The sequence below is a fragment of the Meleagris gallopavo genome, chromosome 2, assembly GCF_905368555.1.
Source record: "Meleagris gallopavo chromosome 2, MGAL_WU_HG_1.1, whole genome shotgun sequence".
Taxonomy (NCBI): domain Eukaryota; kingdom Metazoa; phylum Chordata; class Aves; order Galliformes; family Phasianidae; genus Meleagris; species Meleagris gallopavo.
Window position 1 is genome coordinate 24,829,757 of NC_139405.1, and position 27,811 is coordinate 24,857,567.

Consider the following 27,811-nt stretch of genomic DNA (forward strand, 5'->3'; position numbering starts at 1 on the left):
CTTAAAAACAAAATGAAACAAAACACATCCACACAAAAAAAGCAAACAAGTCTGTAAGTTGTCACTGCATCAATGTAATCTGTTAATTACTCTTCCCTTTATAGCTGTTGATTTTTACACGTGCATGTTTTATAACTACTTCTTTAATGAAGAAAGCAGAGGGAGAAGAAAACTGACACTGAACTTATATAGAATGGTGGCTTTGTAAATAAGATTTTTCTTCTCTGTTTTCCAGATTCAATATTGCATAAACATGGGTGCATTTTTGGATAAGCCAAAAACTGAAAAACATAATGCTCATGGTGCAGGGAATGGCTTGCGTTACGGCCTCAGCAGTATGCAGGGATGGAGAGTGGAAATGGAAGATGCTCACACAGCTGTTGTAGGTATTCCCCATGGCTTAGAGGACTGGTCCTTTTTTGCTGTCTATGATGGTCATGCAGGATCTCGTGTTGCAAATTATTGCTCCACACACTTACTAGAACACATCACTAACAATGAAGACTTTAGGGCAGCAGAAAAACCTGGATCTGCTCTTGAACCTTCAGTGGAAAATGTCAAGAGTGGAATCAGAACTGGCTTTTTGAAAATTGATGAGTATATGCGCAATTTCTCAGACCTCAGAAATGGGATGGACAGAAGTGGCTCAACAGCAGTGGGAGTTATGATATCACCTGAGCATGTGTACTTTATCAATTGCGGTGATTCACGTGCTGTTCTCTATAGGAATGGACAAGTCTGTTTTTCAACACAGGATCACAAACCTTGCAACCCGAGGGAGAAAGAGCGAATCCAGAATGCAGGAGGCAGTGTAATGATTCAGCGTGTCAATGGTTCATTGGCAGTTTCTCGAGCTCTGGGGGACTATGACTACAAATGTGTTGATGGTAAAGGCCCTACAGAACAACTTGTTTCTCCAGAGCCTGAGGTTTGTGAAATTTTAAGGGCAGAAGAAGATGAGTTTATCATCTTGGCTTGTGATGGAATCTGGGATGTAATGAGCAACGAAGAGCTCTGTGAATTTGTTAAGTCTAGACTTGAAGTATCAGATGACCTGGAAAAAGTGTGCAATTGGGTAGTGGACACTTGTTTACATAAGGTATGTAACTGTTTTCTCCAAGCAGATGTTCTAATTCTGTCTTCTATTCAGACAGGTGTAATGTTAACAGCCTAATCTTCCCCTTTTCCTTTTTCTTTCCCTCAAACTTCAGTACCAGTTTGACTGTGTGTCTTTGAAGAATATACAACCTCATCCTCTGATTGCAATTGCAAAAATACAGCGTTAGTATAATTTTTGCATATAGTTCCAGCTCTAAATTTTGTTTCAGTTTTTAAAATGATTTTTTCAAAAGGTCTTTAAGAAGGGATCGATTCTGTGACAGGTCTCTGGTTTTCATTGCTTTTCTCAGTTGAGCAGTTGCTCTTGTTTGCATAGAGTGTGTGTTTTACTATCTTTTCTGTACTCAGCTAATTGTGAAAGCTCATATGAAGAAAAACTACTCAGATACAAGAGTTTGCTTGCACTCTTTGAGTTCGTTAGGAGCTATTGGTCTGCATATCTTCCTTAGATTCATCATTTCCAAGCATTCCTTGAGAAGTGCAGCTTTTATTATTGCATATAAAGGCAATAGACCAAACAGGCAGTTCTGAGAAATTTTAACAATGAAGGGTAAGTAGTTTCTTTCAGTAATGCCATATGTTGTATAATTGGATTAAATACCCTGGCTTTTCTGATCCAGCGCTTGTCTAGTCTTGTTAATGGCTTGTCCTTTTAGTACACTTTCAGTAAACTGAGCTCTGACCTTTTGCTTATTTTTTGAAGTTTGAATCTGTGCAAGGCGTGATGAGATTAGAATACAGTCTTGTCTTCAGAATGTGAAGTATTATCTGCTGTTTAAAAAAAAAATAATATATATATATATATATATTATCTGCTGGAACAGGCTGCCCAGAAAGGTTGTGGGTGCTTTGTTCCTAGAGGTATTCAAGGCCAGATTGGATGGGGCCCTGGGCAGCCTTATCTAGTATTAAATGGGGAGGTTGGTGGCCCTCCGTGTGGCACGGGGGTTGGAGGTTCGTGATCCTTGAGGTCCCTTCCAAGCCTGGCCATTCTGTGATGTGTGTATATATACATATACATGCGTAATACAGGAAGGGAATGTGGGCATGTGTACTTTTGAAGGAGTTTATTATCATATCAGATTCTTACTTAATTTCTTCAGGATTTATCTTAAATGATAGGAACTACTCAGTAGGTTGGTGTTGCAGCGACTAAATGACACTGGAATTCCTGGTTGAGTTTGGATGAGGAGGAGCTATTTAGATCATGATTTCATATTTAATACAAGAGTAGAAAGCCATACAGGAAAAAAAGACAGCTTAGATTTCAAACTAGGAGTTTAGATTAGTTTTATTCAGTCTCCTTGTAGGATAATTGGATGCAGATGTATTTTTATAGTTAGCAATGGATTGTAATTTTGAAAAAAGACCAGGAAAGAAGTATTGAAGCTTACAAGTGAAGAATTGGCATTCAAATTGGTACCTGAAAAAGCTTTTGGCTAATACTGCTGACTACAAGATAGTCTGTGAGATCAGATTGGCCATACTAAGTGAATTCTTATTTTGTAATTTATATCTTTCCCTTAAGTTGCAGTGTATGTGACACAGATGTTTTCTGATGAGCATGCTTTTATGAATGTTCTCAGACTAATGTAAATTACTAGCTGGAGCTAACTATTCTAGTAGTTCAAAATAAATATTCTGCATTTCATTTTCCAACATGTTTTTGTTAATTTGGGTTAAGGCTAACGTTAAATGACTGTATAAATATCTTACCAGTTGTCTTAAATCTTTTTCTACAGTTCTTATTTTGTTCAAAAAGTTGTATTTTTTAACAACTGACATAAATAAGTGCCTGAAGTGTTTTCAACTTAAACAGTAAATGGAAAGTAGGATGATTAAAATTCAATTTCAGCGAATAGTTTAGTTGAGAGAAAGATTCTTATTAATCAAAGTTCTGTCGTATTGCAAGGCTTCCTTTTCCCAGTTAGATCTAGAATACCATAGTTGAAACAAGTGAAAATATGATTGGTGACAAGAACAGGAAAATGAAAGACAAATCTAAAAAGCTTAACTGTTTGTTTGTTTTTTTCTTTGTCACGTAGGGGAGTCGTGATAACATGAGTATTGTACTAGTTTGTCTTTCAAATGCTCCTAAGGTCTCAGATGAGGCAGTGAAAAAAGATGCAGAGCTGGATAAGCACTTGGAATCACGGGTTGAAGGTAAGAAATCCATTTCGTTCATTAGAAATACTTTCATAGCCTTCTTGAGCGTGAAAACAAAAACAAACAAAAGCCCTGAAAGCTGCCATGGTGCTATGACCAGGAAAAACATTGTCAGGAAAGAAGTTGTAAGCTGCATACTTACATGTGTTTTCTTAATGTAAACTTGAGGCTTTTACCTCTGTTATTACAAGACAATATGCAACCACTGACCTTTTAGAGGCTTGTGTCATCTAATAAAATAATGGTATTGTTAATGTTTTGCGTATAAAGTATCATTAACAGGATATTTGTGGTATTTGCATCTTTTTTTTTTTTTTTGAGAAAGCTTGACAGAAAGAAAAACGTTCAGTTCTTCATTAAAGGATTCACAGCTGGCAAGTTGTTTAACCACTTCTGTTAAACACAGTTGTGAGTTTATTTAAAATACCAGCTTGAAAGATAACTTGTGTAAACTTTTACAGATAACTGATCAAAATTCCTTTGAATGCAAGACCTTCATATCATTCTATATCACCCTTTTGGATTCTGAATGCTTGAAATATAAGTCTATGTGTTTGTGAATAAAAGTTGTATAATCCTGTAGAATTTTCATGGAGGAGTAAACTTGATCACTAACCTGTTCAGTTATTAATTTCACCCATTTACTGGTTTTACTTATCCCAAGCGTTGAATGCAGCATCTTCCCTTTAGCAGAAACACTTAAAGGAAAGGTAGCTTAATTGGGAATGAAAGACTAGCACTTGTATATTTTTTTTCCTTTTCTACCATGTTCTTTGTGTTGGAAGAACTGACATTTGAAGCAGACTTTCAGACTGCTGTTTCTAATTAAAAATCTTTTTTTATCAACAGTTAAGGCTGTTCTGAGGTCTGACATGCTGGTTGTGTGTAGCAGCTTCTAGGTCTAGGTTTCACTGTTGGTTAATGTAGTGACCCAGATATAGCTCTGTTTGGTAGAACTGACTGGAGTTCATTGTCAATGCTTAACGTTTGTGTTTTTATAATACTGATTGCATATTGGGGCAGGCTTTTGTGGAGGCAACTCAGGCATGGGAAGAACTGTTTCTGGAACAGTTTTGTCTTGATGTTACAAATGTGACTGGGCTAATACTGTGAAATAGTATCATTAGAGAGAAATAGTCTTAAGAGGTTTTAAAAACCTTGTTGCTATGAATTTTTCAACTTCTGTAATCTCATCAGAAGAGCACTGAGGAACTGTCATGTGTTTATGTATAATATAGCTTATTAACTCAGCTGCTGGGTCTGTCACGACAGCACTTTTTCTGAAGAACGTGCTGGCCGAGGAAGGAAGTCGAGAGGATTTGAACCCTTTGACTTCTTTAAAGATGGGATTAGAGTGTTTTTGATTACTACTCTATTCAGGTTTAACTATATTTTATAGAGGTGGTCCCTCTGTATTTGGACAATGAGTTATGCAGCTGCCTTAGATGTGTTTGCGCTAGATGTGTAGGTGTTGAGTGACTGCTGTATTGCAGTATTGCTGTCTTGTTGGTGCTTTTGTTCACAATGAGATGTGCAATTTCAGCAGATACTGCACAACTGTTCAGCAGAGGTCCATGAGATTTCAAACTTAGGACTCGAGATGTTTGAGACTTTGGTGCCTTCCTACTGGTTCTGATGTGCAATCTTGGGACTGTAATGAGGTCTCTGTGACATAGATCAGGTCTCTGGAGGGTGTCTGCCTGAGCTTGAGCATTTATTTATTTATTTATTTATTTATTTTAAAAAAGAAAGCATGCCTAACAAAAATTTTTTCAACATGGCTCCTGAATCATTATAGGCAGCCAGGCATGGAGTCTATAATCTGTAGAGGTAAAATACTAATTTCCTTTTACTAAAAATCGAAAGCATTTGATTGGGATTACTAATACAGGACTTCAGAGCTATCACATGGGTAATGGATTCCACCTGTTTTTCATGTTGGTTTTGTTAAAATCTGAGACCCGCTGGCTTTTCAATACTCTTTAATGGATAGATATGTAAAGGACTGAGTGGACCTACTTATTAGAAAATAGTTCACATTCAAATAAGTAGGACTAAGTATGAATGAGAAGTAATCCTGCACTGTAAATCAGAGGAGTACAGGAAAATTCTGTGTGTGTACGTATTAGAGCAAACAGTGAAACAAGTAGAACAAAAACAAATGAAGAACACTACAGCTCACTCATAACTTTTCATAACTAATTCAGTGTAGAATGCAGCAGTTAGCATAAAAATGTTAGTGCTGTCATTGTAACCTGATGGCCGTGGATGTCTGTCAATTTTGCCACTTAGGTACAAGGATTTTTTGATACTAACTTGAATGCTATAAATGACACTTACTGTAGAGATTGCATTTAATTTTTCATCTCAGAGAGACAACTGTACTTGTGTTCTTTGTCTAGGTGAGATTTTATTAGTCATATGTAACCAAACGAGGTACACTTAGAATTACTTTTTTTCTTGTTTATGTCCCAGGAATGTAGACGGTTGATGTAAGAAACCTTAATCTTTGAAAATCTATGTGAAGACCTTCAGACCATAACACAGTTACCTTTGAATGTGCTGGTGTTGTGTATGGGCTGATTTTTCTCCCCATTCCACATGTGGTTTAGATGGGATGTAAATTGAAATGGTTTATCTATTTCTTTTTTCTTTTGAGATCATTGAGATCTAATGGTCACTTCAAATGTGAACTTTAGACACATTTCTCAGAAGTTGGCTTACGTCCCAGACTTTCTCGATGATTCTAGTTAAGATAAATAACTATTATCTTCCTGTGTCTGAACAAGAGTACACGAGCTGTTAATAGGCTCTGGGCGAGAGCCAGGAACAGTTACCTTCGCTGTCAGCAGTTAGGTGTACACGTGGTGCTTATGGAGTTAGCACTCCTGACTTCTTGGTGGCTCCTCTCTCAATTTGCAGATGGTTGAAAAATACATAGGATTACAGTGTATTTTGTTGCTTTTGTAAGTGAATGATAAGATTAATAGTAAAGCTATTAAGTAACTTCAGGTTAGATCATCTGAATGTGGAAATGATGTAGGAAGCACTGTTTACTGATAATTAGGCATTATTGTTGCATGGTAGAGTTACTGCTCTGATGATCAAAAAAATGTCTTAGCAGAGATGTATTTTAACCACGTTGTCACTTTTAACTAATATTATACACACCAAACATAAGATGGAGACTTTGGAATCTGAATTTGTGCAGAGCCATTCTGAATGTAGTTTGAAACGATAGCTCAGCATAAGTAGTCAATAGAAACCAGTTGCTTTGAAGACTGAATTTCTGTTGCTTCAGCTATTCTTGATTGTTTTTCTTACTTGAGTTCCTTGTGTCATTCTGTGTTCAGCTAATTGGACAGAATGCAAGACCTTCAAACATTAAGATTTAGCAAGGAAGAGTGCTAGTATATTTGAGAGAGTTCTATCAAGAATCACAGAAAAAAAAGGGAACAGCTTGGAAAAATTTGAAATTGTTACCTCTATCTTTTCTCAGATAATTATTTTCATTCTTAAATTCTACAAAATTGTCATTTTGATGTAGTCTCCTTAATAGAAAAAAAGCTATTAAACTACATTTGTGCCTTGAGTATTATTAGTCCAGAAAAGTTGTAGAGAAGCTTGAATGAAACACTTCAAACAACCAAATTGCATAGTGGAGAATCATTTAGAATGAAGTTGGATTCCTAAAAATAAATAAAACACCAGTCCTCTTTACAGGTTCACATAGTGAACAGAAGTGTTTTTCACTGAAAGAAAAAAGGACTAAAGCATTAGAATAGTTAGGAAAAATATGTAAGGTATGAACATCTTATCAGTGGGTGGGTATTCTTCATGAATGTACACAGTTCAACACAGTATTTTTTTTGTTCCCTTTTGATTCTTAGATTTCAAGCTGATGGATCTATCCCATCAAAGCCTTTAAAGAGCAGGTTTTTCTCTGCTCTGATACAGGCATTTTCAGATTTGGCTTAGAGTAAAAGACATTGTTTGAGGATTGCTTTCCTTGGTTTTGTTTGATGGCTTTCATATACATTTCTGTCTGTGCTCAAAAGCAGTTAAATACTTGCATATATATAATTTTTGTAGTCTGTTTTTACACATGTAGGATGCTGGGATCATGTGCATTGGTAAAATGTTAGTAGTTCTGTCCAGTCTTTGCAGAGTTATCAAAACAAACAAAAAATCCTTTAAAATAAGACCAGATCTTTTTGAGACTTACAATGAAAGAACTATGTGCTGAAGCTGTTCTACTAACTTGGTTCTTTATGTCAGTGGTGTGTATGTAATTGCATTCGTAAATTGCAAGTTCCAAAGGGTGTTTTGAAGTACATGATAACTTGTTATCAAGTACCTTATGACAATGGCTTGTTCTGAGTTGCTTACTTGGTTAATTTCCAAAGTGATGCAAGTGTGTTGGATGGTAAAGTTGTGCTAGGTCAACCTTTTCTCACTGTCTTACTGTCACTTTCAAGTGCTACTTTCTGTTTTGTTTTCATCTGTTTTTTAGAGATCCACAGATGGCTCACAGTAAGAGAATGCTAGGCACAGAAGTTGATACTCTGATATGTTTTGATTTATTTTAGAGGATGTATCAGACATGGAGATTTAAAAGCAAAACAAAGGGAAAAAACAACCAACCCTTCAAATCATAAATAGGGGCACTTGTTCAATATAAACTTATAGCTTTAATAGTTGACTACTCAGTTAATTCAGTTAGTTGGTTAGTGCATTTTATGTCTGTGGAGTATACACTATATGTAACTGTTCTGCAGCACTGGAGCTGGACCCAGTGGAGAAAAGTGAATTCCTTCCTATGTCATTATCTTGGATCAAGAAATAGATGAAATGGTGAGATGTAAAAGGCAGTTGTAGTTCTGTCTGGTTGGGGATGTAATCTTTGGGGAAAAATACACGCTTTTTATAAAACTCCCTTAAGGACAGAGAGACCTTACAGAAAGATCTTGACAAATTGGACTGCTGGGCAGTCGTGAATCGAGTTTAACTTGAGCAAGTGCCAGATAGGGCACCTGAGATGGGGCAACCATGGATATTTGTATAGAATGGTGTATGAGAGGCTAGAGAACATCCTAGAGAAAAGAGATCTGGGAGTTCTGACTAGCAGCAAGTGTGTCCTGGCCATGCAAAGGGCCAACTGTGCCCTTAGGTGCCCCAGGCCCAGTACTGCCACTGGCCAAGGGGAGGGGTTGTCCAGTTATGCTCTGTGCTGTGTGGCCTCACCTCCAGCAATGGCTGCAGCTTTGTTGGTACAGCGTAAGGGCATAAAGCTATTAGAAAGTGTCCAAAAGAGGGCTACAGAGATGGTGAAGTGTCTTGGAGGGCAAGGTATGTGAGGAGCAGCTGAGCTTGCTGGGTTTGCTGAGGAGCTGAGGGGAGGCCTCATGGCAGCTGCAGCTCCTCACAGGGAGCGGAGGGCAGCGCTGAGCTCTGCTCTGTGTGACAGTGACAGGGCCCGAGGGAACGGCATGGAGCTATGTCAGGGGAGGGCAGCTGGGGGTTAGGGACAGGGTCTGCGCCAGAGGGCAGTGGGATGAAACAGGCTACCCAGGGCTGTGGGCACGGCCCCGAGCGTAAGGAGCATCTGAACAGTACTATCAGACATAGTGTTTGAATTTTGGGATTGGACTCAGTGATACTTGTACGTCTATTCCAACTTAAGATATTCTGTGAATCTGAAAACTAGAATGAGTTTTGGTTGAAACTTTCTATGGGCTTATAACTGTGCTAAGTGAGCTTTGCCAAAAGTATTTTAGAAGTAAAGTAGTAGATTTGCTTTGTAGTGAACTCCAATGGATTTCAGTATATGATAGTATCAGGAAATAATTCTTCAGGTGTCTAATTCATGTTAGCAATAGAATCAAAACATGTCTGCAGGACCTTTTTTATATATTCAGGGTAAAAAAAACCAACAAATTGCAGTGTTACTTTCAACATCGTTGAAAAGGTGAAAACCTTGTAAATGCATGTAAACTTGTTTTCTTTCTCTTGCAATCTTTGTCAAACAAATGAGTGCTGCTCCAGAAGTAATGCCTCCTATTTTGCACTGTTGGTGGTACAGCAGTAGAGATTGAACCTTCCCACCAATATCGCCTTATATTTTGTTGCTGTGTGAACACATGTCAGCAGAGGGGCAGTCTGACGAGATAGCATCTGACATGGAAGTGCATATGGAAACAAGGGTGTCTCACTGAATTTCTCCATGCGGAAAAAAAATTGCGCCCATTGACGTTCATTGATGCTTGCTGATCATTTATGGAAGCCAAACAGAGGATGTGAGCACAGCAAGGCAGTGGGTGGTGCATTTCAGCAGTAGCAACACTGAATGTTGGTCACCTTTGCTGGTGCAGCTTTTTGCAAGCACGGCATGCAGGCTCTTATTTATCACTGGTGAAAGTGCACAGCTGATGGTGGTGACTATCCATGAAAATGTTGTTTTGTCTCTGAGAATCTGCTCTATCAAATAATACTATTGTGCTCTTTGTATCAGCTGTAGTTTCCGTGGAAATAAATAGAAGGCATTACTTACGAAGTGACCTACATATGCATTAGTTAAGGTGTAGTGCAAATAGGTCATTCTTAGTCATTTGCTTGATTCTTGGAATTTTTCTGTTAAGGCAGGAAGAAAAGGGGGCAAATGTTTTGGTGAAATTACTTACCGTTGTATTAGAAAAAGAAAAAGGAATCTGTCACTTCACCATAATTCCTAATTGGGCAGCCTCTGAAAATGGAAAGAAGGTGCTTTTAGTTAGTAAAGAGCTTCCTAAGAAGTGGTTTCATAGCATTAAGTAGAAGATTTTAATGCTAAGAAATCATGATAATCCTGAGTTGTGGCTGCTTTAATTGCCTTTTAAAAGCTTCAAAAATCTTGAGCTTCCATTAATATTTGGAAATTGCTTGCTTCATTATTCTTGTGTCTACTTTAGTATGTATGGAACCAGACATGGTCTTTGTTTATATAAGTAAGACATTTCCTATCAGATGTGACTCAGAAGCATTTACATTATACTGATACCATCTACTTCTCACTAGGTAGTGCTGCACAAAGGGACAGAATCTTTGAGGGGTCTTGTGGCTGATTTCTGTGGATATATTTGGATGAAATGATCCAAGTCTAAGATTTTTTTTAGTCAAGTGCACATACTTAGCTGTCTTTTTGTTTGTTAGCTGTGCTTCATTCTTAATGAGCGTATGAATCTTAATATACATGAGGTTTTGTGGAAGGATGTTGAATCCCTTTTAATAGTATATCCAGCTCATTCATTGCAAAGATTTTGTGAATTTGCAGCTTAAAAGCATAGTTGCCTTATTTCTTATCAATAGTGAAGCTGTTCTAAAAGTAGGGTTAACTTTGGTGGACTTTGCCACAGATTTCCTTGATGCAGAATGAGCAAGTGTGTTGCAAGCTGGCATATCACTTATTTTGTAGATACATAGTAGTCATCAAGAGATATTTAAATATCAAGAAACTGAGTCAGTATTTAAAGTAGGTCATGTGCTTCACTAATTTCAGAAATTGAAGTTGTTGCTTCTGCTGACTTGAGCAAATTGGGCATCTGTAAGTGGAGAATAATCGATTGTAAGAAGCATAAGTGGTTTGTTTAGCTTTGGATAGTAGCCAAGATACAGACTGTTCTAGGTAAGAGTTCTATGTTTAGACATGAAACTTAAGAAGAAAAAAAAATCTACTTGAATATTATGCTAAAAAACTCAAGTGCATGTCTGCAGAAAATAGCAATTCATTCCTTAATCTGGATAATTTTCAGGATAAAAATGTCACCCATTGACGTTCACTGATATTTGCTGAATGTTTATGGAGACCAAACAGTGATGTGAGCACAGTGAGGGGGTGGGTGGTGCATTTCAGCAGTGCTGACAGCAGCATGAAAGACAACCCGCATTCCAGACAGCCATGCAGATGTTTATGAGTGCAGCATGCAGGCTCCTTCTTGTTTGTCACTGGTGAAAATGCATAGCTAATGGTGTTCACTATGTAGAGGAAGGGTGTTTTGTAGCTGAGAATTTGCTCAGCTCAAATAGTATTTTTGTCCTCTTTGTGGTTGTTTTATTTCCATGGAAACTACACAGGAGGCATTACTTCTGGAGTGACCTGTGTACTTCTGCTTGGAAAATGGAATACCATACTATCAGTTATTTGTTGTGTCAGTGCTATATTCTCTTTTGGCCACTGGAGCAATGATGATCCATTATACTTGTCTGGCTTAATTGCTTGATGGTCCTAGTTTATCCAGGAGAGTCAGAACTTTGACAGTACATAGTGCTATACCATGCAGGTTGACAGTGAATTCCATGGAAGTGTTGGCTTTTTGGCATTCAACTTCTGAGTATGTGTTGCAGTGCAATAGGAAGGTAATTGGAACTGGCTTCTTAGCTGTCACTTCCTACTGTGAAACTAGCTTCCTAGCTGCTGTCCACAGGATATTTTTTGCAGTTCATAGTCTGCTTCAGAGTCTGACAGAGATTTGCAAGAAGCATGAGTGGAAATACAGGCTATAGGTTTGAATACCTCTATTCAATCATACAAATATAGCTTACTTTAAAAGTTTAAAAACAAACAAACACAAACCAACAAACAACACACACACACACACACACACACACACACACACACACACAACACACACACACACACACACAAACAAAACATAACAAAACACGTTGCTTACATGCAATATTTCATGCTGGTAAAGGTCTGGTAAAGTAGTACTGTCTTGTACTTTAGTGTCTTAAGGAATGGTTGGTGTTAATTCAGTAACTTAAGGACTTCTTCTGTTTTTAAAATAGAAATTATGGAGAAATCAGGTGAAGAAGGAATGCCTGATCTTGCTCATGTTATTCGTATTTTATCTGCGGAGAATATTCCTAATTTACCACCAGGAGGTGGTTTAGCTGGCAAGTAAGTACAGTACTGGAATTTCTTGAACTATTATTTCACTGCAACAGATAATTTCTATATTCTGAAGTTTTTTCAGTGTAATTGACTCAATTCAGTAAAGGTTGTTTTCTATATTTGAGGCTAGTTCAACTTTTGCACTATGTAAACGTTTGTATCACTACTAATCCCATTCCTTACAGGTAAGTGGGGAGATTGATCATATAGTAGAACATACTGTGTTAGTTTACTGTTATCACAGATGCATTTAAAAATCTATCTATATATGTGTGTATATTATTATTCTTAGCTCTCTACCACTTCATTGTGTTAAGAACTATCAGTAATGGAACTGGTCAATTGGCGTATCAGATTTTTCTTAATATCATGCTCTCTCCAATGTGCAGTGTCCATTATAAATTTGGGTCAGTGTTTGATTTTATTTTTCAATATATGAAGTCCTGTTCTATGTGTATTTGTGGATAACTATATTTTCACTGGTCGCACTTGTTGATGAGCACCATTTGCTAAAAATTTTTCTAACCTTAAAAGTGCCTGTAGATTCTGGACTTTTTTTCTCCACTTGTATACATTCCAGAAATTCAGGGGTACTGCTCAGTGACTTGATGCATGTTGTCATCTTGCTCATTAACAACTGCACGGTGTACTGCTTGGGTATTGTTGAATCCTCACTTATAAATGCTGTTCAAATTCATATGTTCTTGCTCAGGCTACTTTTTTTTTTTTAAATGGACTAAGGTTAAGAATTTGGCTTTTGATGACTTTCTGCCCATCTTGGCTCTAAAGTCCGGTGTTGCAGAAGACTGATTTCAGGAGATATACCTACAACTTCTTAAAAGAGAATTAGTGATTTTTTTGTGACCTTCAAATCTGTGAAAAAGACAAATAGTGATATATTTAGTTGACTTTACTTGTAGGATTGAGTTTGTAAAAATAGAAGTCTTGAAGTATGATTACACAACTCCAAATTATCTATTCAAAACTTGAAACTTCTGTCCTAATGTGAGAATATTCTTAATTGTGAGATCTTTATGCATTTATTAAGATGGAAGGATTTCACACTTAGTTCTTCAGTTTAAACTCCTAGACTTAGCTGAAAGTAGTTGTCGAAGGAGCTTGTCTGGCTGACTCCCTTTTCTTTTCTAACAACAGTAATAGGTTAATAGTTGATCCTAGCTCGTAGTATGAGGGAACTTTTTCTAGCTGTAGAAATGCGGTGCAATATCTCTTGAGTAAGCTTGCAAACCTCAGGACCCAGCTTCCTTTGAAATAGCTCTGCTTTTCCAGGCACTGTGTGCTTTCCTCAAGCATCTCACTTATGTGGAAGTCAGAAATGTTTCATTCTTTGAGAGCAGAGATCTAAATGTATTAACTCTGCTCACCTGATTGTGGTATGTTGTACTTTAGGCTTACTCTTCCATGACTGTCTTCTGGGCTGTCTCATATCTTCCCTGTAACTTCAAGTGCTGCAAAAAAAAAAAAAACATTTGTTGCTGAGGAAAACAAGAATCCAGTGTGACAGTTACTTGGTCATTAGTATTTCCATGCAATGCCTTGCTGCTGAATTTTCCCATTGTGGGAAAGTATAAAGAAATGAAGAAAGAATGAAAGTGGACTGTGAAAATTAGAATATTTCCAGTAACCTGACTTTAAACCTTTGCAATGACTGTCTGCTACTTCTGTGGCAGCCTTACTTGGACAGTCCAGGTGTTTTCTATTAGATTAGTATGATGTACTGTTGCTCCCCACAGTGCACACAACTGATCAGACTTCTGCTGTTCCACCAGTATTAATTACCCTTCCTGGTATCATTTGCGTAGACTGAGTTTCATTTGTCTATAAATGTGTTCTGTCAGTGCTCACAGTTAGCCACACAATCTTTCTAGATTTATATCTTCTTAAGGTATTGACTATTATTGAGTGTGTGTGAGGAAGTTGTGTTCTTTCTTATCTTTTTTTACATTAATTTTTGAAAGTGTTGCTATAAAGTTAGTTTTGAACCGATGCGTGTTTCATCCATCTTATGAAGAGTGTCTTATTTGTGACACTTTCTTCTACTGTTTAGAAGAATCTTATTTTGAAATTGGTGTTAGATTTTCTTCAGATCAGCTCTTTCCTCATCAGTGAGACTTGCTGTTACAAGGGAAGTCACTACTGTTTCAGTATCATGGAAGGACCACAGATAGATGGATCTGTTTAGCGGATCTGGAGGCTGTAGTAGAGTGTTTCAGAATAGTTGGTCACAGTGGTAATGGAATTGACCACGCTGCTAGAAGTATCTGAAGTTCTCAAGAAACCATGAAATGAAGCCCTTTTAGTGCAGATAACTTTGTACTTCATTCCACTGACCCCAGGAAAAAAGCAATTTCATATATATTCCGTATAACATGCAAGAAGAAAATAAGGTATTTTGCAGTAACTCATAGTTCAGAATAGTAATTCTGTGAGTAACTTCTTTAGGAATAATGGATGTGGCGTGCTAAAGCGGATAGCACTGTTGGTCAACAGTCAAAAACTGCATTGATCTTTTTTTATCTTAGTGCTCACAGGAGTTAAACTAGATTCTTCAGCAGTCAGGATTTTGCTTCAAGTCAGTTCTTTGCTAGTGAAGTACTCTAACCAATACTTAATTTACTGTGGGTTAAGATATCTTTGAGGGCTTGTCAAATCCTTGCATTTGTGGGATCTGATTGACTTTGCTTACCTAATACATCTTCCAGGGCATGTTGGTGGTTATGCTGAATTAAACATGGAGTTTCCTTCTTGACAAACTGACTATGCAGTTCTAACTTCTGAAGGTGTAAAGTGATAAACCATGGGGAGGAGAAGATGAGAACGTTCTGCCTTGCCCGGTCTTTACAAATTATGAGTTAGTGTTAATCTTCTACATTATGTAGAAAATATGCAAAGACACCGAGAATAGGCTTCATCTTAAGAGACAGGTTAAAGGTAGAACATGTAAATGTTCTGAAATAGTTAATTGTTATACTCAAACTTCTGAGTTCTCTTTTGAAACACTTGTGAACTCTCTTATTATCATGCTCACACTTTTAAAAACTTCTCTTTTTTTAGGCGTAATATTATTGAAGCTGTGTACAGTAGACTGAATCCACACAGAGAGACTGAGGGGGTAAGTTTCTCTTTTGATTGCTCGTTTGTTAATGGGAACATCAAGCTGGTGTCATACACTAAGCAAAATCGTACATCACTGCTAATAAGATATCATACAAAATGTGTATTGGAACACAGAGTTTAATTTTGAGCTTGTTTTGAATGGACCTGATAGAAAAGAATTTTGACCTTGCTGACTAGCTGACTAATACTTTTTTAGTCAAACCTGTGAGGCAACAGTGGAGGATTGTTGTTTTTTTTTTTTTCAAAGATAATTCAACAGTAGTAAACTATCATTAGCATATTCATTTTTCATGAAGTGTAGAAAACTTTGGAATACTGATAACAAGACTAATACTGCTTTTGGGATAGCTAAGGAAAATATATACTCAGTGTGCAGTGGCCTAAGAACAGTTTAAATTGCTTTCTGTTTTCAGTTCTAATTTCTGAAAAGATTTGTATTCATCTTCCTTGTTCCTAGTAGGTTGTTTTGAATGTTTATGTGGCAATATGGTTTGTGGTAACTTCAAACCTGTTTTTTGGGTTCTTCATAATGTAGCATAAAAAGTAATTCATAACAGTTGTCGTTAAACTTATTGAAAAAACATTTGGGGGATTGCTTGAAGAACTACAGTGGTACATTGTAAAGGATCTGAAAAGGTCACTGTTACACCTGCTGTATTCTGTATAGTTTCTGTGAACCAATCTGTGAAGATAGAATTCGTTTTCTGGTAAATTCTTCACCAGATTTTTTTTCTTCCTCTTTTCTCTGGAGGTGGCCACAAGATCCTCAGTCATGTGGTCGTTACAGTCAGTGGTGTTGGAGAGGAGTCATCTTTATAATAAAATACTTTGAAATGGGTTGTTGCATATTCACAGTCTCAAGGTGCACAACATTACCAGTTATCTTTGAGTATTTTCTAGCATTTTATTCTTTGACTACGGATTTTTGGTTTATTTATTCTCTAAGTTACAAAGTTTTTTGTAGTGTCTCTGTTTTCTTAAAGAACAAATACAGAAGAAATCTCCTTTTTTTTTTTTCATTAGGATTCACTTTTTTGTTGTTACTGTTCAAAAATGGATGAAAAGTATAGGTTTCTCATTTAACTTGTATCAAACTGTGTAACACTACCCCCAGAACAAACTAAGTAGTGGTTGTACTGTTTGGCTGGCTGTCTTAGGATAATTGCAAAATGTTCTTTTTTTCAGCTTCTTTAGTTCTGCAGGAAGCTGTGTGCTACTGCTGTGCATATTTAGCCTTAATATTATAATGTTGTTCCTGCTTGGGAGGGAAAGTTACTTGCCAAAGTTCTTAACAAAATCAGATGAAACAAAAAAGTTTATATAATGATGACTTTGTGGAAATGTTAGTTCCCATAGGTGATTTTTGTCATGCATGTTTTCAAAGTTCAAATTTAGTCCTTAATAGACATGTATGTTTTCTGAGAGCCCTGCTACGGAGGACAGCGTCTTTTTTGTATATTGACTCCCCCCAGGAAAGTTTTTCACATCTGTTACAATTTAATAAAATGAGGTAACTGAAGTAAATATGAAAGTTACGTCCTCAGAATGGAATATAGCTTTGGCACTGATTACCTTTAAAAATCACTGCGTATTTGTCTGGAGTCTTTTTAATTTGGTTTCTTAAATGTGAAATGTGAGCATGCTCCAGTTTACATTGCAAACTTCATCTTCTGTTGCTGCTGAGTGAAAGTGTCAGCAACGGTATGAATGATGTACTTTAGAAACACTACACTGGATGAAATTACAGATACCATTTTTCAGTCAGTACATTTTTATTTTGGTCATAAGTGATTCTGGTCCAGAGAATTTTGGGAGGAGGATGCTGCCACTTGGTGAAGGCTACAATTCCTGTTTGTACTTTCCAAGCAAGTAGGAATCGTTTATTTTGCTGTCCTTGAGAGTGAGACCAACCCATCTCCAAGGTGACAGAAACACGACTGCTATGATTGTCTTATTCAGTCCTTGGTTCTAGGTATCAGGTAGAGATCCCTTAGTATTTTAAACTGGCTCTTTAAGGAGGGAGCAAAAAAGGGAAGGAAGCTGTAGAGTTATGCAATGTCTATGTGTTGTGATAATGTTGCTACACATCTCATTTAAACAGGAAGTGAAGGTAGGAAGGAAACATACAGCACCATACCAATGATGAAAGACTGGAATCTAAGTAATGCTTCTGTTCTAACATAGTATGAAGCAAGAGTAGTTCTTAATGCTAAAAATTACAAGCTGGACATAAAAGCTTTGAATCTGCAGAGCATGAAGGTGCACTGACTTAAGCTTGAGAACCTTACCTTGTGTGTATTTAATAGCATACTTATCTGTTAGAGTGCGGGTGTAATGCTTAAGTCTGCTGGAACTAACAACCGTCTTAATCTGGTGACTTTTATATTAGGGCAGAGACTTTTTTCTTACCTTTACAAGAAATTAAGCAATTGTTAAAATACTAGTGCATTCATGTAAACATTAGAAAAGGAAAAAACTCATCTGGATGTTTAAGAATATGGCTTCCTTGTGAAGCATTTACTTTTCAGTGTTGAACAATTTCAGCTAATATCCCTGTTTATAATAGCTTGACAAATAAGTTATTAGAAAGTATATAAATCAAAACTGAGATAATATCTTTTTCTAGATCAGGTTTCTTTTAAGTTTGCACTGCACATATACCCATTGATATTGTGCTTGGCTTAGACTTGTTTCTGCCACAGGAGCTTGTGATTCATGGAGTAGCTTCTTTCAGTTCTTTGTGTGTATGTTCTGTTCTGTTTATCTTGTAACAATCTTTAACATAAGTAGGTATTGTGTAGAGTGAGTGACTAAAAAGAATCATTACTATGGCAGCATTCAGAGATTGCAGCTTGACTTCAGGGTATAGCAGTCATTAGAAGTTTTACCCATCTCACCACTGTGCAAGTATTGGAAAGATTTGGGGGCTGAAGAGAGCCTTGCATTGGGCTAGCAACCAGCAACTCTGGTTTTTCGGCAGGGAGGCTTCTGATATAGCTGTAGTGCGTGACTTGTACTCTTGTGTTTATATGAAATCATAGAAATTTCTTACATATTTTATGCTCCTACTGCCTGGTGCAGTTAGGCTGCTTGGAGGTATGTGTAATTTAGAAATGAGAAACAAAGTTACTGACTGTGCCAGGAGTTTCAGTGACTTTTTTTGAAGCCAGCTTTGTGTTTGAGTATCTTGCCTGACATAAGTTGTTTCTTTCCTGCTTTTACTTTACTTTCTGGCACTTTGCTGAAGCAAATGATGTCATTAAGGGCTGTGATAGATTGCTTTTAAAAATGCCAAAATGCCCCAAATTTACATGCTTAAAACTGTAAATTTAGTGTTACTAATATATAGTAGGCTTTTATATACAAGTAATCTAAATGCGCATAACTTGTGTAAGAATTTAATGCTTGTGTTAAATACAGCTGCACTGATGCATTAAGTTCAGTTAGAACATGAAGGAAGACAAGTTCTAACTTGCACAGTTATCTTAGCTTTCAGAGAATGTGGGGGACCTGTTCTAGCCAGGCATCGTTAGCAAGAAATCTACGTAGTAATAGATATTGCAAGATACTTAAGAGATGGTTTCTATTCTACTGTTATATGTGGAAGTTTTTGTCCTCAGATGCTGAGGGAGATGTGGTAAGTACAAAGCAGACCAACATCAGGCACATTACACAGGAGTGAAAATATTAAGCTCAGTCTCCCAAAAGAACTATGAAAGATCTGAGTATTGTGAAATTAGTGTTTGTTTGCTAATGTCAACCTTGGAGCAGAACTGAGGAATTACACAATTTAGATGTTCTCCAAACATTTAAAGGAAATAATTCCTCATCTATAAAGCCTTATTTAATAATAGCTAGATAAATATATGTAAGTTTTTTTTCTGTGAAAATCTAAGAAATTGAATATATCTGTAGTCTCATCTTGATACTGATTTTTCACCAACTTGGTAAGTCTCAGTTAATGCATTAGAAATATCTTCTTTAATTTGCTTCTCAATGGGCTCTTGAAGATCTCTCTGACTGTGAAAACAGTAGTACATGAGAGTTGCAACATGTGAAACTGAGACCAGGAAACCACAGTGGAAGTACATCTCTACTTAGGCAACAAATTAGGCTTAGAGGGATGGCATTATATGCAGTAACGCCCATTTTTTGCTAAAATTGTCCCTTTTTAACTTAAACGTTGCTAATCGTTCTTAGTGCTTCTATTCCAGTAACAGTACAGAATCAAAAACTCTTCTTGAACCCAAGATACTGTCTTAGCACTGTTGTTAAGTTGTAAATGAGTGATTGCAATACTTTGTTTAGTTTATGAAGCTTTTGGACTAGATAACAATAAAATGAGGTCAGCATTAAAAGAGAGCAGTCTGGATTTTGCCTCTGTTGCAAAATCTGCCGGCTTTGAGTGATCTAGTTCCATTTGTCTAGTTTGATAACTTGCTAGATATTAATAATTCAAAATGTGCTATTCCCTTAAAGTGACAGTGCTGCTTTTAGCACTTGAAAGTTTAAATATGTGGCAGATGTACAAGTCCATTGCAGAAAGCAAAGATGCACAGCAGTGACAGACTTTTCATTGAAGGCCTGTAGCCAAATAGGTGCTTTGCAGAAAAGACCTACAATCTTTAATCAGTGCTTGTTATTTAGATGTTTTTTTTGTTGTTGTTGTTGTTTTGCTGTAGGTTGCTTAATTTGACTTTAAATGGCTGTTCCACTGGTTAACTTTTCTGTGTAGTACACACATCACACATCTGCCTAAATCACTATCTTGCATTCTTCAAACACCCCCATTCCTGGTGCTATAAGTAGCTGATTGTTTTTGTTTTTTTTTCTCTTGGCACCATCAGGCATGCAAAAACCAGTCTTTAACATAGGATTGTTTTCAAGTACACTTTGGAGCATTTATTTTGATGTGATGCTTCAGTTAAACTGTTTGCAGTAAGGAGGAGTTGCCTTCTTTTTAGTATGTTTTTCACAGAACTGCCTTGCCATTGGCTGTGAGAAATACACAATTAAAGATATTCACCTGTTGGCTAAAGAAGCTTAAGTATTCACGTTTTGTACTGTCTGACAGCTGATGACAGTTGTGGAGAACATTAACTGTGTCCACTGGGAGACAGTCTGAATAAAGTTTATTGGGAGGAGGTAGCATTTGACACTGTCCAGCTGAAAGCAAATTGAAATGATTGACAATGCTGTTCTAAAAGGTATCATTTTTTAATTGTTGTATAAAATGAACATGTTCTGAGATGTTGCTTATAAGGTGTTTTTTTTTGTACTTGCGTTAGAATGAACCTAATGTTTTTTTTCAGTCAGAAAAAGTTGTTGTGTTTTTTTTTTTTTTTAATGTGTTTCTAAAATATCCTAGTTTAACTACTGGTTTTTTTGGGGTCTTGAATCTTAAAAAAAAGGACCCTGCCGAAGCGGAGGAAAGTGGAACGCAGGGAAAATTTGTGGAAGCGCTCAGGCAAATCAGAATAAATCATAGGGGGAACTACCGCCACCTTCTGGAAGAGATGCTGACTAGTTACAGGCTAGCTAAGATGCAGGGAGAAGAGTGCACTGCTGAATCAGCTGCAGCTTCTGCTTCAGATAATCATGCTGGACCCAGTGACCCTGTACCACACAGCCCCACAGAATCTGGGAATCGCCTTGCTGAAATGCAGAGCTCAAGTGAAGATTCAGGGATGAATGAGATGAGCGATAAACAGACATGATGTCTTTGTTTTTCGTAGCAAATTCGATGCTTCTCTTCACTTGGCATATTTGCTTTTGTTTATATCTCACCATTTGTCACATCTATCGTAGAAGTCTGTTTGTTTTCAGTTTCAGTTATTTGTACAGATTGTTGACATAAATATATTTTTTCCTTAAAAGTTGGAAGACTATTGTATATTACAGTAGTTGCATTTTATGTTCTTTAGCAGCCAGTTAAGTTCCACGTGAGACTTTGCTTTTAAATCCTGTGACCCCCAACAATAGGAACCTAATATGCTAATGCAAAAATAAATTTAAAAAAAAAAAAATCAAAAAGCATTTAAGTATGCTCTCAGAGAACATTTTGATGGTATGCTTGCTGATTGTAAAATAATTCCCATCTGAATGGTATCTTTTGTGCACACGGTTTGAATTTTATGAATACTTCCATCCTTTTCCCCAGCATCATAACTGCATGTTTGTATTTGAATTGTGTATAGTTTATATTACAACTAAATTACAAAACCTACGATGTCTTAGTTTGTCACTTTTTCTTCCTGAATTGTGTATGTTTTTTTTCATTTTAGATTGTATCCACTGTTCGTAAATACTTATTTTTTAGATGACTGTATTCTTATTTTCCAGGTTGTAGTATAACGTATAACCAGAAATGAAAATGTACTTACAAGTAGTTCGTAGTTTCAAGTTCTAAGAGTTTGTGTTGAAGTGAAAATAAAGAATATGCTGTGGAATAATACCTGTATGCATATTGACTCTTTATGCAAGTAATAAACTTACTTTGACATGCTGTCTTTCTGCCATTGAAACTTTTCATAGCTTCTCATTTTAACTCACCATGATATTCATTAGTTTCTACAAATATTTCAGTAATTTTGAGTTTGACACACTCATCCTTAATCCTCAGTTTGTGCAACATTTCTCAATTGCAAGTTAAGCAGCAGCAACATAAATGAATAAACAAGTAGTTCTACTTAGGTTTACCTTCTACCAAATCTTTTACTTGTCTTTTGGTGTATGACACATGCATTTGGGTAGGTCATGGTTGATAGTGGGAATTTACAGTGGTGATAACTAATGTGCTAACAAGTTAAATCTGGAATTGCTGTGTGAGTAGTCAGTCTGTAACATGACAATTGCATAAGAACATCATTGTTCAGCATAGGTACAAATTTCACTGCCTTAATGAAACAGAGCCTGAGGGAAATCTTTTAAGTTTTAGTACTCTGTAGACTTTTTTTTTTAACTCTGTGGATGCAGTGCTATTGATAGCTGTGATGTAGTATGGTTTTAGGTAATGTTTAAGTCTTTATATTATAGTAGTTTTACTGGGTTTATGTCTCATAAAAGTGAATTTTTCTCGTGTAGTTGAAGAGCAGAGCATGTCTGTGTGTGGAATTTGGCAGGTATGAAAAAAGGGAAATGTCTTTTGATGCTTGTGTTCTAATTAATTGTGCCACTTAAATCCAAAGTGCAACAAAATGTTTTCCTTTATTTTGGTAAGAAGTAATATTTCTCCTCTTCTCTTCCTGTAGGGTGCTGGAGATCTAGAAGATCCGTGGTAGCCTTACAAATCTACTAAAATGCTTTTGATTCTGAAAGGGGGAAAAAACTTTTAAATCTGTTTTCTTCAATACAAGGGAAAATTTCTGGTGGATTTCCAACATTTTGTGAAATGGGCAGAAAGATATTAGAATTTTCCATCATTCGTTCATGTTTGTGTTTTCTGATATTGCCACTCTTAGCATTGCCTGTACTACAGTATTTTTACCAGCCTCAGGCATACTGATTACATCTGTAATGAACTTTGGCCCTAAAAAGGAAGGAAGGAGTGATGCTCTCAGCAGATCAGTGTATGTACCTGAGTTGCATGGGATTGTAGTTGTACTCTGAAGATACACTGTGGTTAAATGAAATTACAGCATACAAGCATGAGAGAGTACGAGTAATTCTGTGAGACGTTCCTTATTTCACTTTACCGAGTTGGAAGGCTTTGCAGCTCTGTGGCTTGGAAGTAATTTCAATTGGGCAATATGCTATCAGATGTGTATTATTATTATTATTATTATTTTTAATTTTCCAGTTTTACCTGTATTACCAGACCGTTAGGTTTCCCTGCGGTGTCCAAATTGTGATATGTTGCCTACTGCTTGCTTGGAGATAAGTGTATTTGGCAATAATATATGAAGATTCTAGGCATCTAAAAACAGTAAGAATTTTACGCATGTGTACAACACACCCTTACACTCTTGCTAGAGAAAATCTTTTAAAACCAAACTGATGAGTTTCTAGTTACTAGTGATTTGTTTTGACATCTCTCACAGCTGCAGGTTTTTAAAAAAAAAAATGCTGAAAATTTGCCTTTATTATAATGTAAATTGTGATTATTTTTTTGTTCTATATGTGGTTTTCTATAGTTTTTTGATTTTTTTTTTCAGCTTAAGATACAGACAAAAGTCTTGTGTAATATGGGTATAATTTTTAATTGTTTGCATTATTTTCAAAGTTCAAATTATCACTTTGAGATTACTATAAATACACTTAAAATTATCTATTTTAAATTAAGAAAATATTAGAGATATTTTCATGGGTTCAATGACCTTTCATTTTATAAGCAATGGGCATGGTACAGAGTGGCTGTCATGTAAGGTACTTGAAGATTCTTAGTTTAATTCTATTTTTGCAATAACCTTGACTTTTTCTTCTGACTTCTTTGAGTTGTGCATGTAATGAGTCCAGTAAATGCTGAAAATGGGGAAGAGTAAAGTATTTATCTAAAGTAAAAGCTATTGGGGAGGGGAAACAATGAATGTATCCATCTGTACATGATTTACATGCTGTGGATGCCTTGTAAACATTTTCCTATTTGTTTAAACTGTGTTTCAGCGAGGATGTAATTGCCCTTGTGTGTAGTTTTAAGCTAATGACAGTCATCAACTGGTTTTGTGTGAAATGGAATTCATGGTATTTTTCTGTAACTTTATCCCCATGGTGAGTCTGTATAAACCACATGCTCTTTCATAGCAGTGGCGAAGGCCAGCTTTCCCCATCATTTTGATTCACTGTGTAACTAATTTTTAAATTTTTTTGGGGGGGGTCTAGAGAAGATTATTGCCACAATATATTTTATTTATTCATTAGATTTTAGCTTTGTAAGTTAAAGTGTTCTAAATGACGATGTTAACAGGTATTTGTCCCTTTACTGTTTTTTTGGGGGTTGTTAAAAGATAGGGAATGAAGAATGCAAAATGGTTTATTGTTCAGACTATCCGCTCTGGTCCAACCCTGTACTGATAGTACTTTCCCAGTATGATATTGTGATGTTTCATACAATACAGTGAACATAACCAACTTGTTATCTTCAATAAAGGATTGCTAAAACAGTGTGATATGCTTTATATTTTCTTGAGAAGGATTTGTCAAGAAAGTGCAAGTGTTCTTTATAAAAACGATAGGGTTTACAAGGTTTCGGTGATGGTACGGCCTGGTGATGGATGTGTTATACAGGGAGTGTGGTTCTTTGCCACGGGAAGCCAAGAGTCTCTAAGTAGGCTTCTTTGTGGGTGACAGAACACTACGATCAGTATTTAAAGTTGCTCTAGTAAATTCATCCCAAGTTCAGATGAAATGAGTCTTATTCTGCCTACTGGAGACCATTTGTTTAGAGTCTAAAAATTCAGCTTCAAATTGACCGTTCAGTCGGTTCTCTTACTTACAGTGGAGTTGTTTAGCCGGAGGAAAAAAAGTGCCAACGGAATCCTCCATTGGTGACATTGCAGAAATAACGTGTGAGCACTCGCTGTTGCTGTGCAGTGGGCACGTGCAGGAACAAGCCATAGGTTTTTGAGTCTGCAGAGCGGTTCTTGGGATGCGTTTGTTGGATCTGCTTTTACAGCATAAACATCGCACGATGTCCTGCTGAACTGCAATCTAAACCTTGTTCTGATGTTGGATGAGTTCTTGGACTCCATAGGCTCCAGTTCTGGGAATGCTTATACGTGTGATATTTTTACCTTGATATGTATTACCTCCCATAAATGAAAGGGTTTGTATTTTCTGTAAGTATTTATTGTATAGAAGTGAAGCATGCACATAAGTGTTTTTTTTTTTTTTTTCCAAAGAGCAGGGCCACGGCTCATGCAGCTCAGTGAAATGTAAATCAAGACTTCTGTTTGTTCTTTGAAGAAGTGCTGCCTTTAATTGGCGCGTACACCAAGTTTCTAATTCTAATCATGATTCCACTGTTTAGATTTCAGCAGCCTGGGGGGGAGAAAAAACAGCAGCGTTCTTTTAGACTGTGTGTTCTTAGCATGAGAAATCCAAGATGTTTGATCAGATTTGTTCATGGATTTTACTATATGCCATAACTTGTCAATTTTAACATTTGGTTTAAAAATATGTTTTCCTAATTATATTGCCATCTGGTAACTAACGTTCTTTAGTGTAATGCTGAGAGTAGGAAGTGTCACTTCCACCTCAGGTCATTTTGACGTGTCAAATTCATCTTGGATCACCATTTCTGTGAATACTCCTGTACTGCAGACAAAATAGTCTGTGTCACTTCTGAAATCTGCTGTCTGATCATCTTGAGCAAAATAAAGATTTAACTGATTATCATTAACATGTTAAATGGAATAGGGAATAAAGAAGTAAATGCAAATGCAAGTGTTGTAATCTTGACCTCAGCAGGTTTTTACAGGAGAGTAAGTACAAACTCGAATGAATCTTCATATGTTTTTTCTAAGCCTGTGTGCAAACTGTTGTGGGACTCAACCAAAATATCTGTGCTTTTTATGCTGCCTATATGAATTATGCTGTTATTTAGATGGAGTAAAAAAGAAACGAAGTACATTTGAAATAGATGTCAATTTTTGAGCACATCACAGTCCAAGAACCTAGCTTTACAAGGCTTCTTTCTTCTGTAAGGATTTGTAATGCTGCTGAATGTTAATAGATATTTTCTATCCAAACACATAGAAATCTGTGTGTGTGTATGTATATTTAATTTGTTCCATGGCAAATGTAACCATAAGCCATGAAACTGGTCAGATGCTGTGTGGTTCTGCACGAAGTTGGTGTAAAGGATGACAAAATTTCAAGGAACTGAGTGAAGATATTCCCAGTTTTCACTTTGGTTCTAGAAAATTGTGCTTTGAGTAAATGTATCAGTATGCTACTTGAGTATTGCAAACAAAAGCTGAAGCAAAAGTAACCCAAGTTATTGCTGAGGTTCATGCAAAACAAAACAAGACAAACAAACAAAAAACCTGCTAAGCAACTTTCTGATCTTCCAACAAATCCAAGTTTTGTTGATGTAAACAGCAACATTTTAGATTTAAGGATTGTCTACTGCAAACATGTTGCTTTTTGGCTCTAAATTGAAACTTCAAGTTGGAGAGAGAGAATGCAATTGGTGCAAGTGAACAATTGCACGGGGTGCTCCCAGAGATGAATGCACTTTGGCAAGATCGCACCCAAGTAAGCAGGTCACTGAACGGTTGCGGTACGTGCACGTAAGTATGGAGCTAGCTCATGCAGTTGAAACTGTGCATGGCATCTTAAGCATCTTTTATAACACTTCTGTCCATTTGACAGTTTAATCTTGTCATGCTTTTATGTTGGTTGTTGATGTACAGGTCTGATTTAGCTTTGCTTTGCTTATACTGACTTAGATTCCCCTACCCTGTGGCTGCTTTGCTGTCAACCAAAAGACAAGTAACTTCCACATTGTAGCGTGACCAAGTCCCTTTTGTGTTCAGTTGTTTGCATGTGGTCATCTCTCACATCCCTCATGGACTTCGTTTACATTTGTAATCTGTGCTGCTGAGCTTCTTTCTTCACATCTGAAAGGTGATGTTCTCTTAGATACTTTATTTTTCTGTAAAGTTCTTCTCTGCGGGGATGCCTGGATTTAAAGACTAGTTGGTATTACTGAGAACTTTGTTTGGCACTGTTGAATACTTGCTTTTTCCTTATCCTAAAGTCACAAGGATAGTTTTCTGGAGGAAGAGCCCTTCTCCGTCAATTTGATAACCTTTCTGTGAAAGTAACTTACTGATTAAGGAAAGAGAATGCAGTCTGAATGCTTTCTGTGTCTAATTGAAATGTGGTGGTGTTTTCTCACCTATTGTGCCAAGTCCCGATAGCCTGGTTTTCTGTTCTCTCAGGCTTCTGAAGTTTAAGGTGAGTTATAGAGAAGTCGAGGCTACATTGTAGCCTCGTAGTAACTTTTGGGATTGCAAGGATCCTGCTTTTGACCTTAACAAAACTGGAAACAATCACGTTTGTAAGTGCCCTCCTCAAGTTCTCGGAAGTCCGTCTTGTCTGTAAACATAAATACTGACTTCTGTGGCATTTTCAGGCAATGTTGGGATTCTGTTGGATAGTTAAGAGAGACTTTCAAAAATAAGTATTGTTTATAAAAATTGCTATGCCAAATTATGTAAGAAAAGGACCAAATGGGGCTTACTTTTATTAGTTCTGTGAACAATCATTTTGTTATGGGCAAACGTACAAGATTTGTTCTTGTTAGGAAAACTGGAGAACGCTCTCTGAGATTTTATTTTTTTTGTCCCTTATCCAGTGATAATCTTCAGTTTGTGAGCACATCTAAACTTAATGGTGCAGTAAAGATTTTGGCCTGGGCATGTAAAGCAAATAAATTTTTTCCGGTGCATTTGAGGCTATATTGCTTCAGCTCTGGGAGCAGGGAATGTGAACACAGTAATAAAAACAAAATAC

General features: G+C 36.7%; 1 protein-coding gene across 5 annotated transcripts in view; it reads left to right on the top strand.

Moving 5' to 3' along the window:
- The window catches only part of PPM1B (protein phosphatase, Mg2+/Mn2+ dependent 1B), a 56,811-nt gene extending 32,355 nt beyond the window's left edge, over nucleotides 1-24,456 (top strand). For 4 of the 5 annotated variants that reach the window (XM_085219358.1, XM_085219359.1, XM_085219357.1 and 1 more), the window contains 5 exons: nucleotides 236-1,099; nucleotides 3,165-3,282; nucleotides 12,112-12,223; nucleotides 15,293-15,350; nucleotides 20,767-21,809. In XM_085219358.1, the coding sequence (XP_085075484.1) occupies nucleotides 254-1,099; nucleotides 3,165-3,282; nucleotides 12,112-12,223; nucleotides 15,293-15,350; nucleotides 20,767-21,072 (1,440 nt within the window). In that variant the 5' untranslated portion in view covers nucleotides 236-253 and the 3' untranslated portion in view covers nucleotides 21,073-21,809. Of the gene's footprint in view, nucleotides 1-235; nucleotides 1,100-3,164; nucleotides 3,283-12,111; nucleotides 12,224-15,292; nucleotides 15,351-20,766; nucleotides 21,810-22,605 lie in introns of those variants that run through there. The other variant, XM_085219360.1, reaches the window with a different exon arrangement.
- Nucleotides 24,457-27,811: the final 3,355 nt, after the last annotated feature.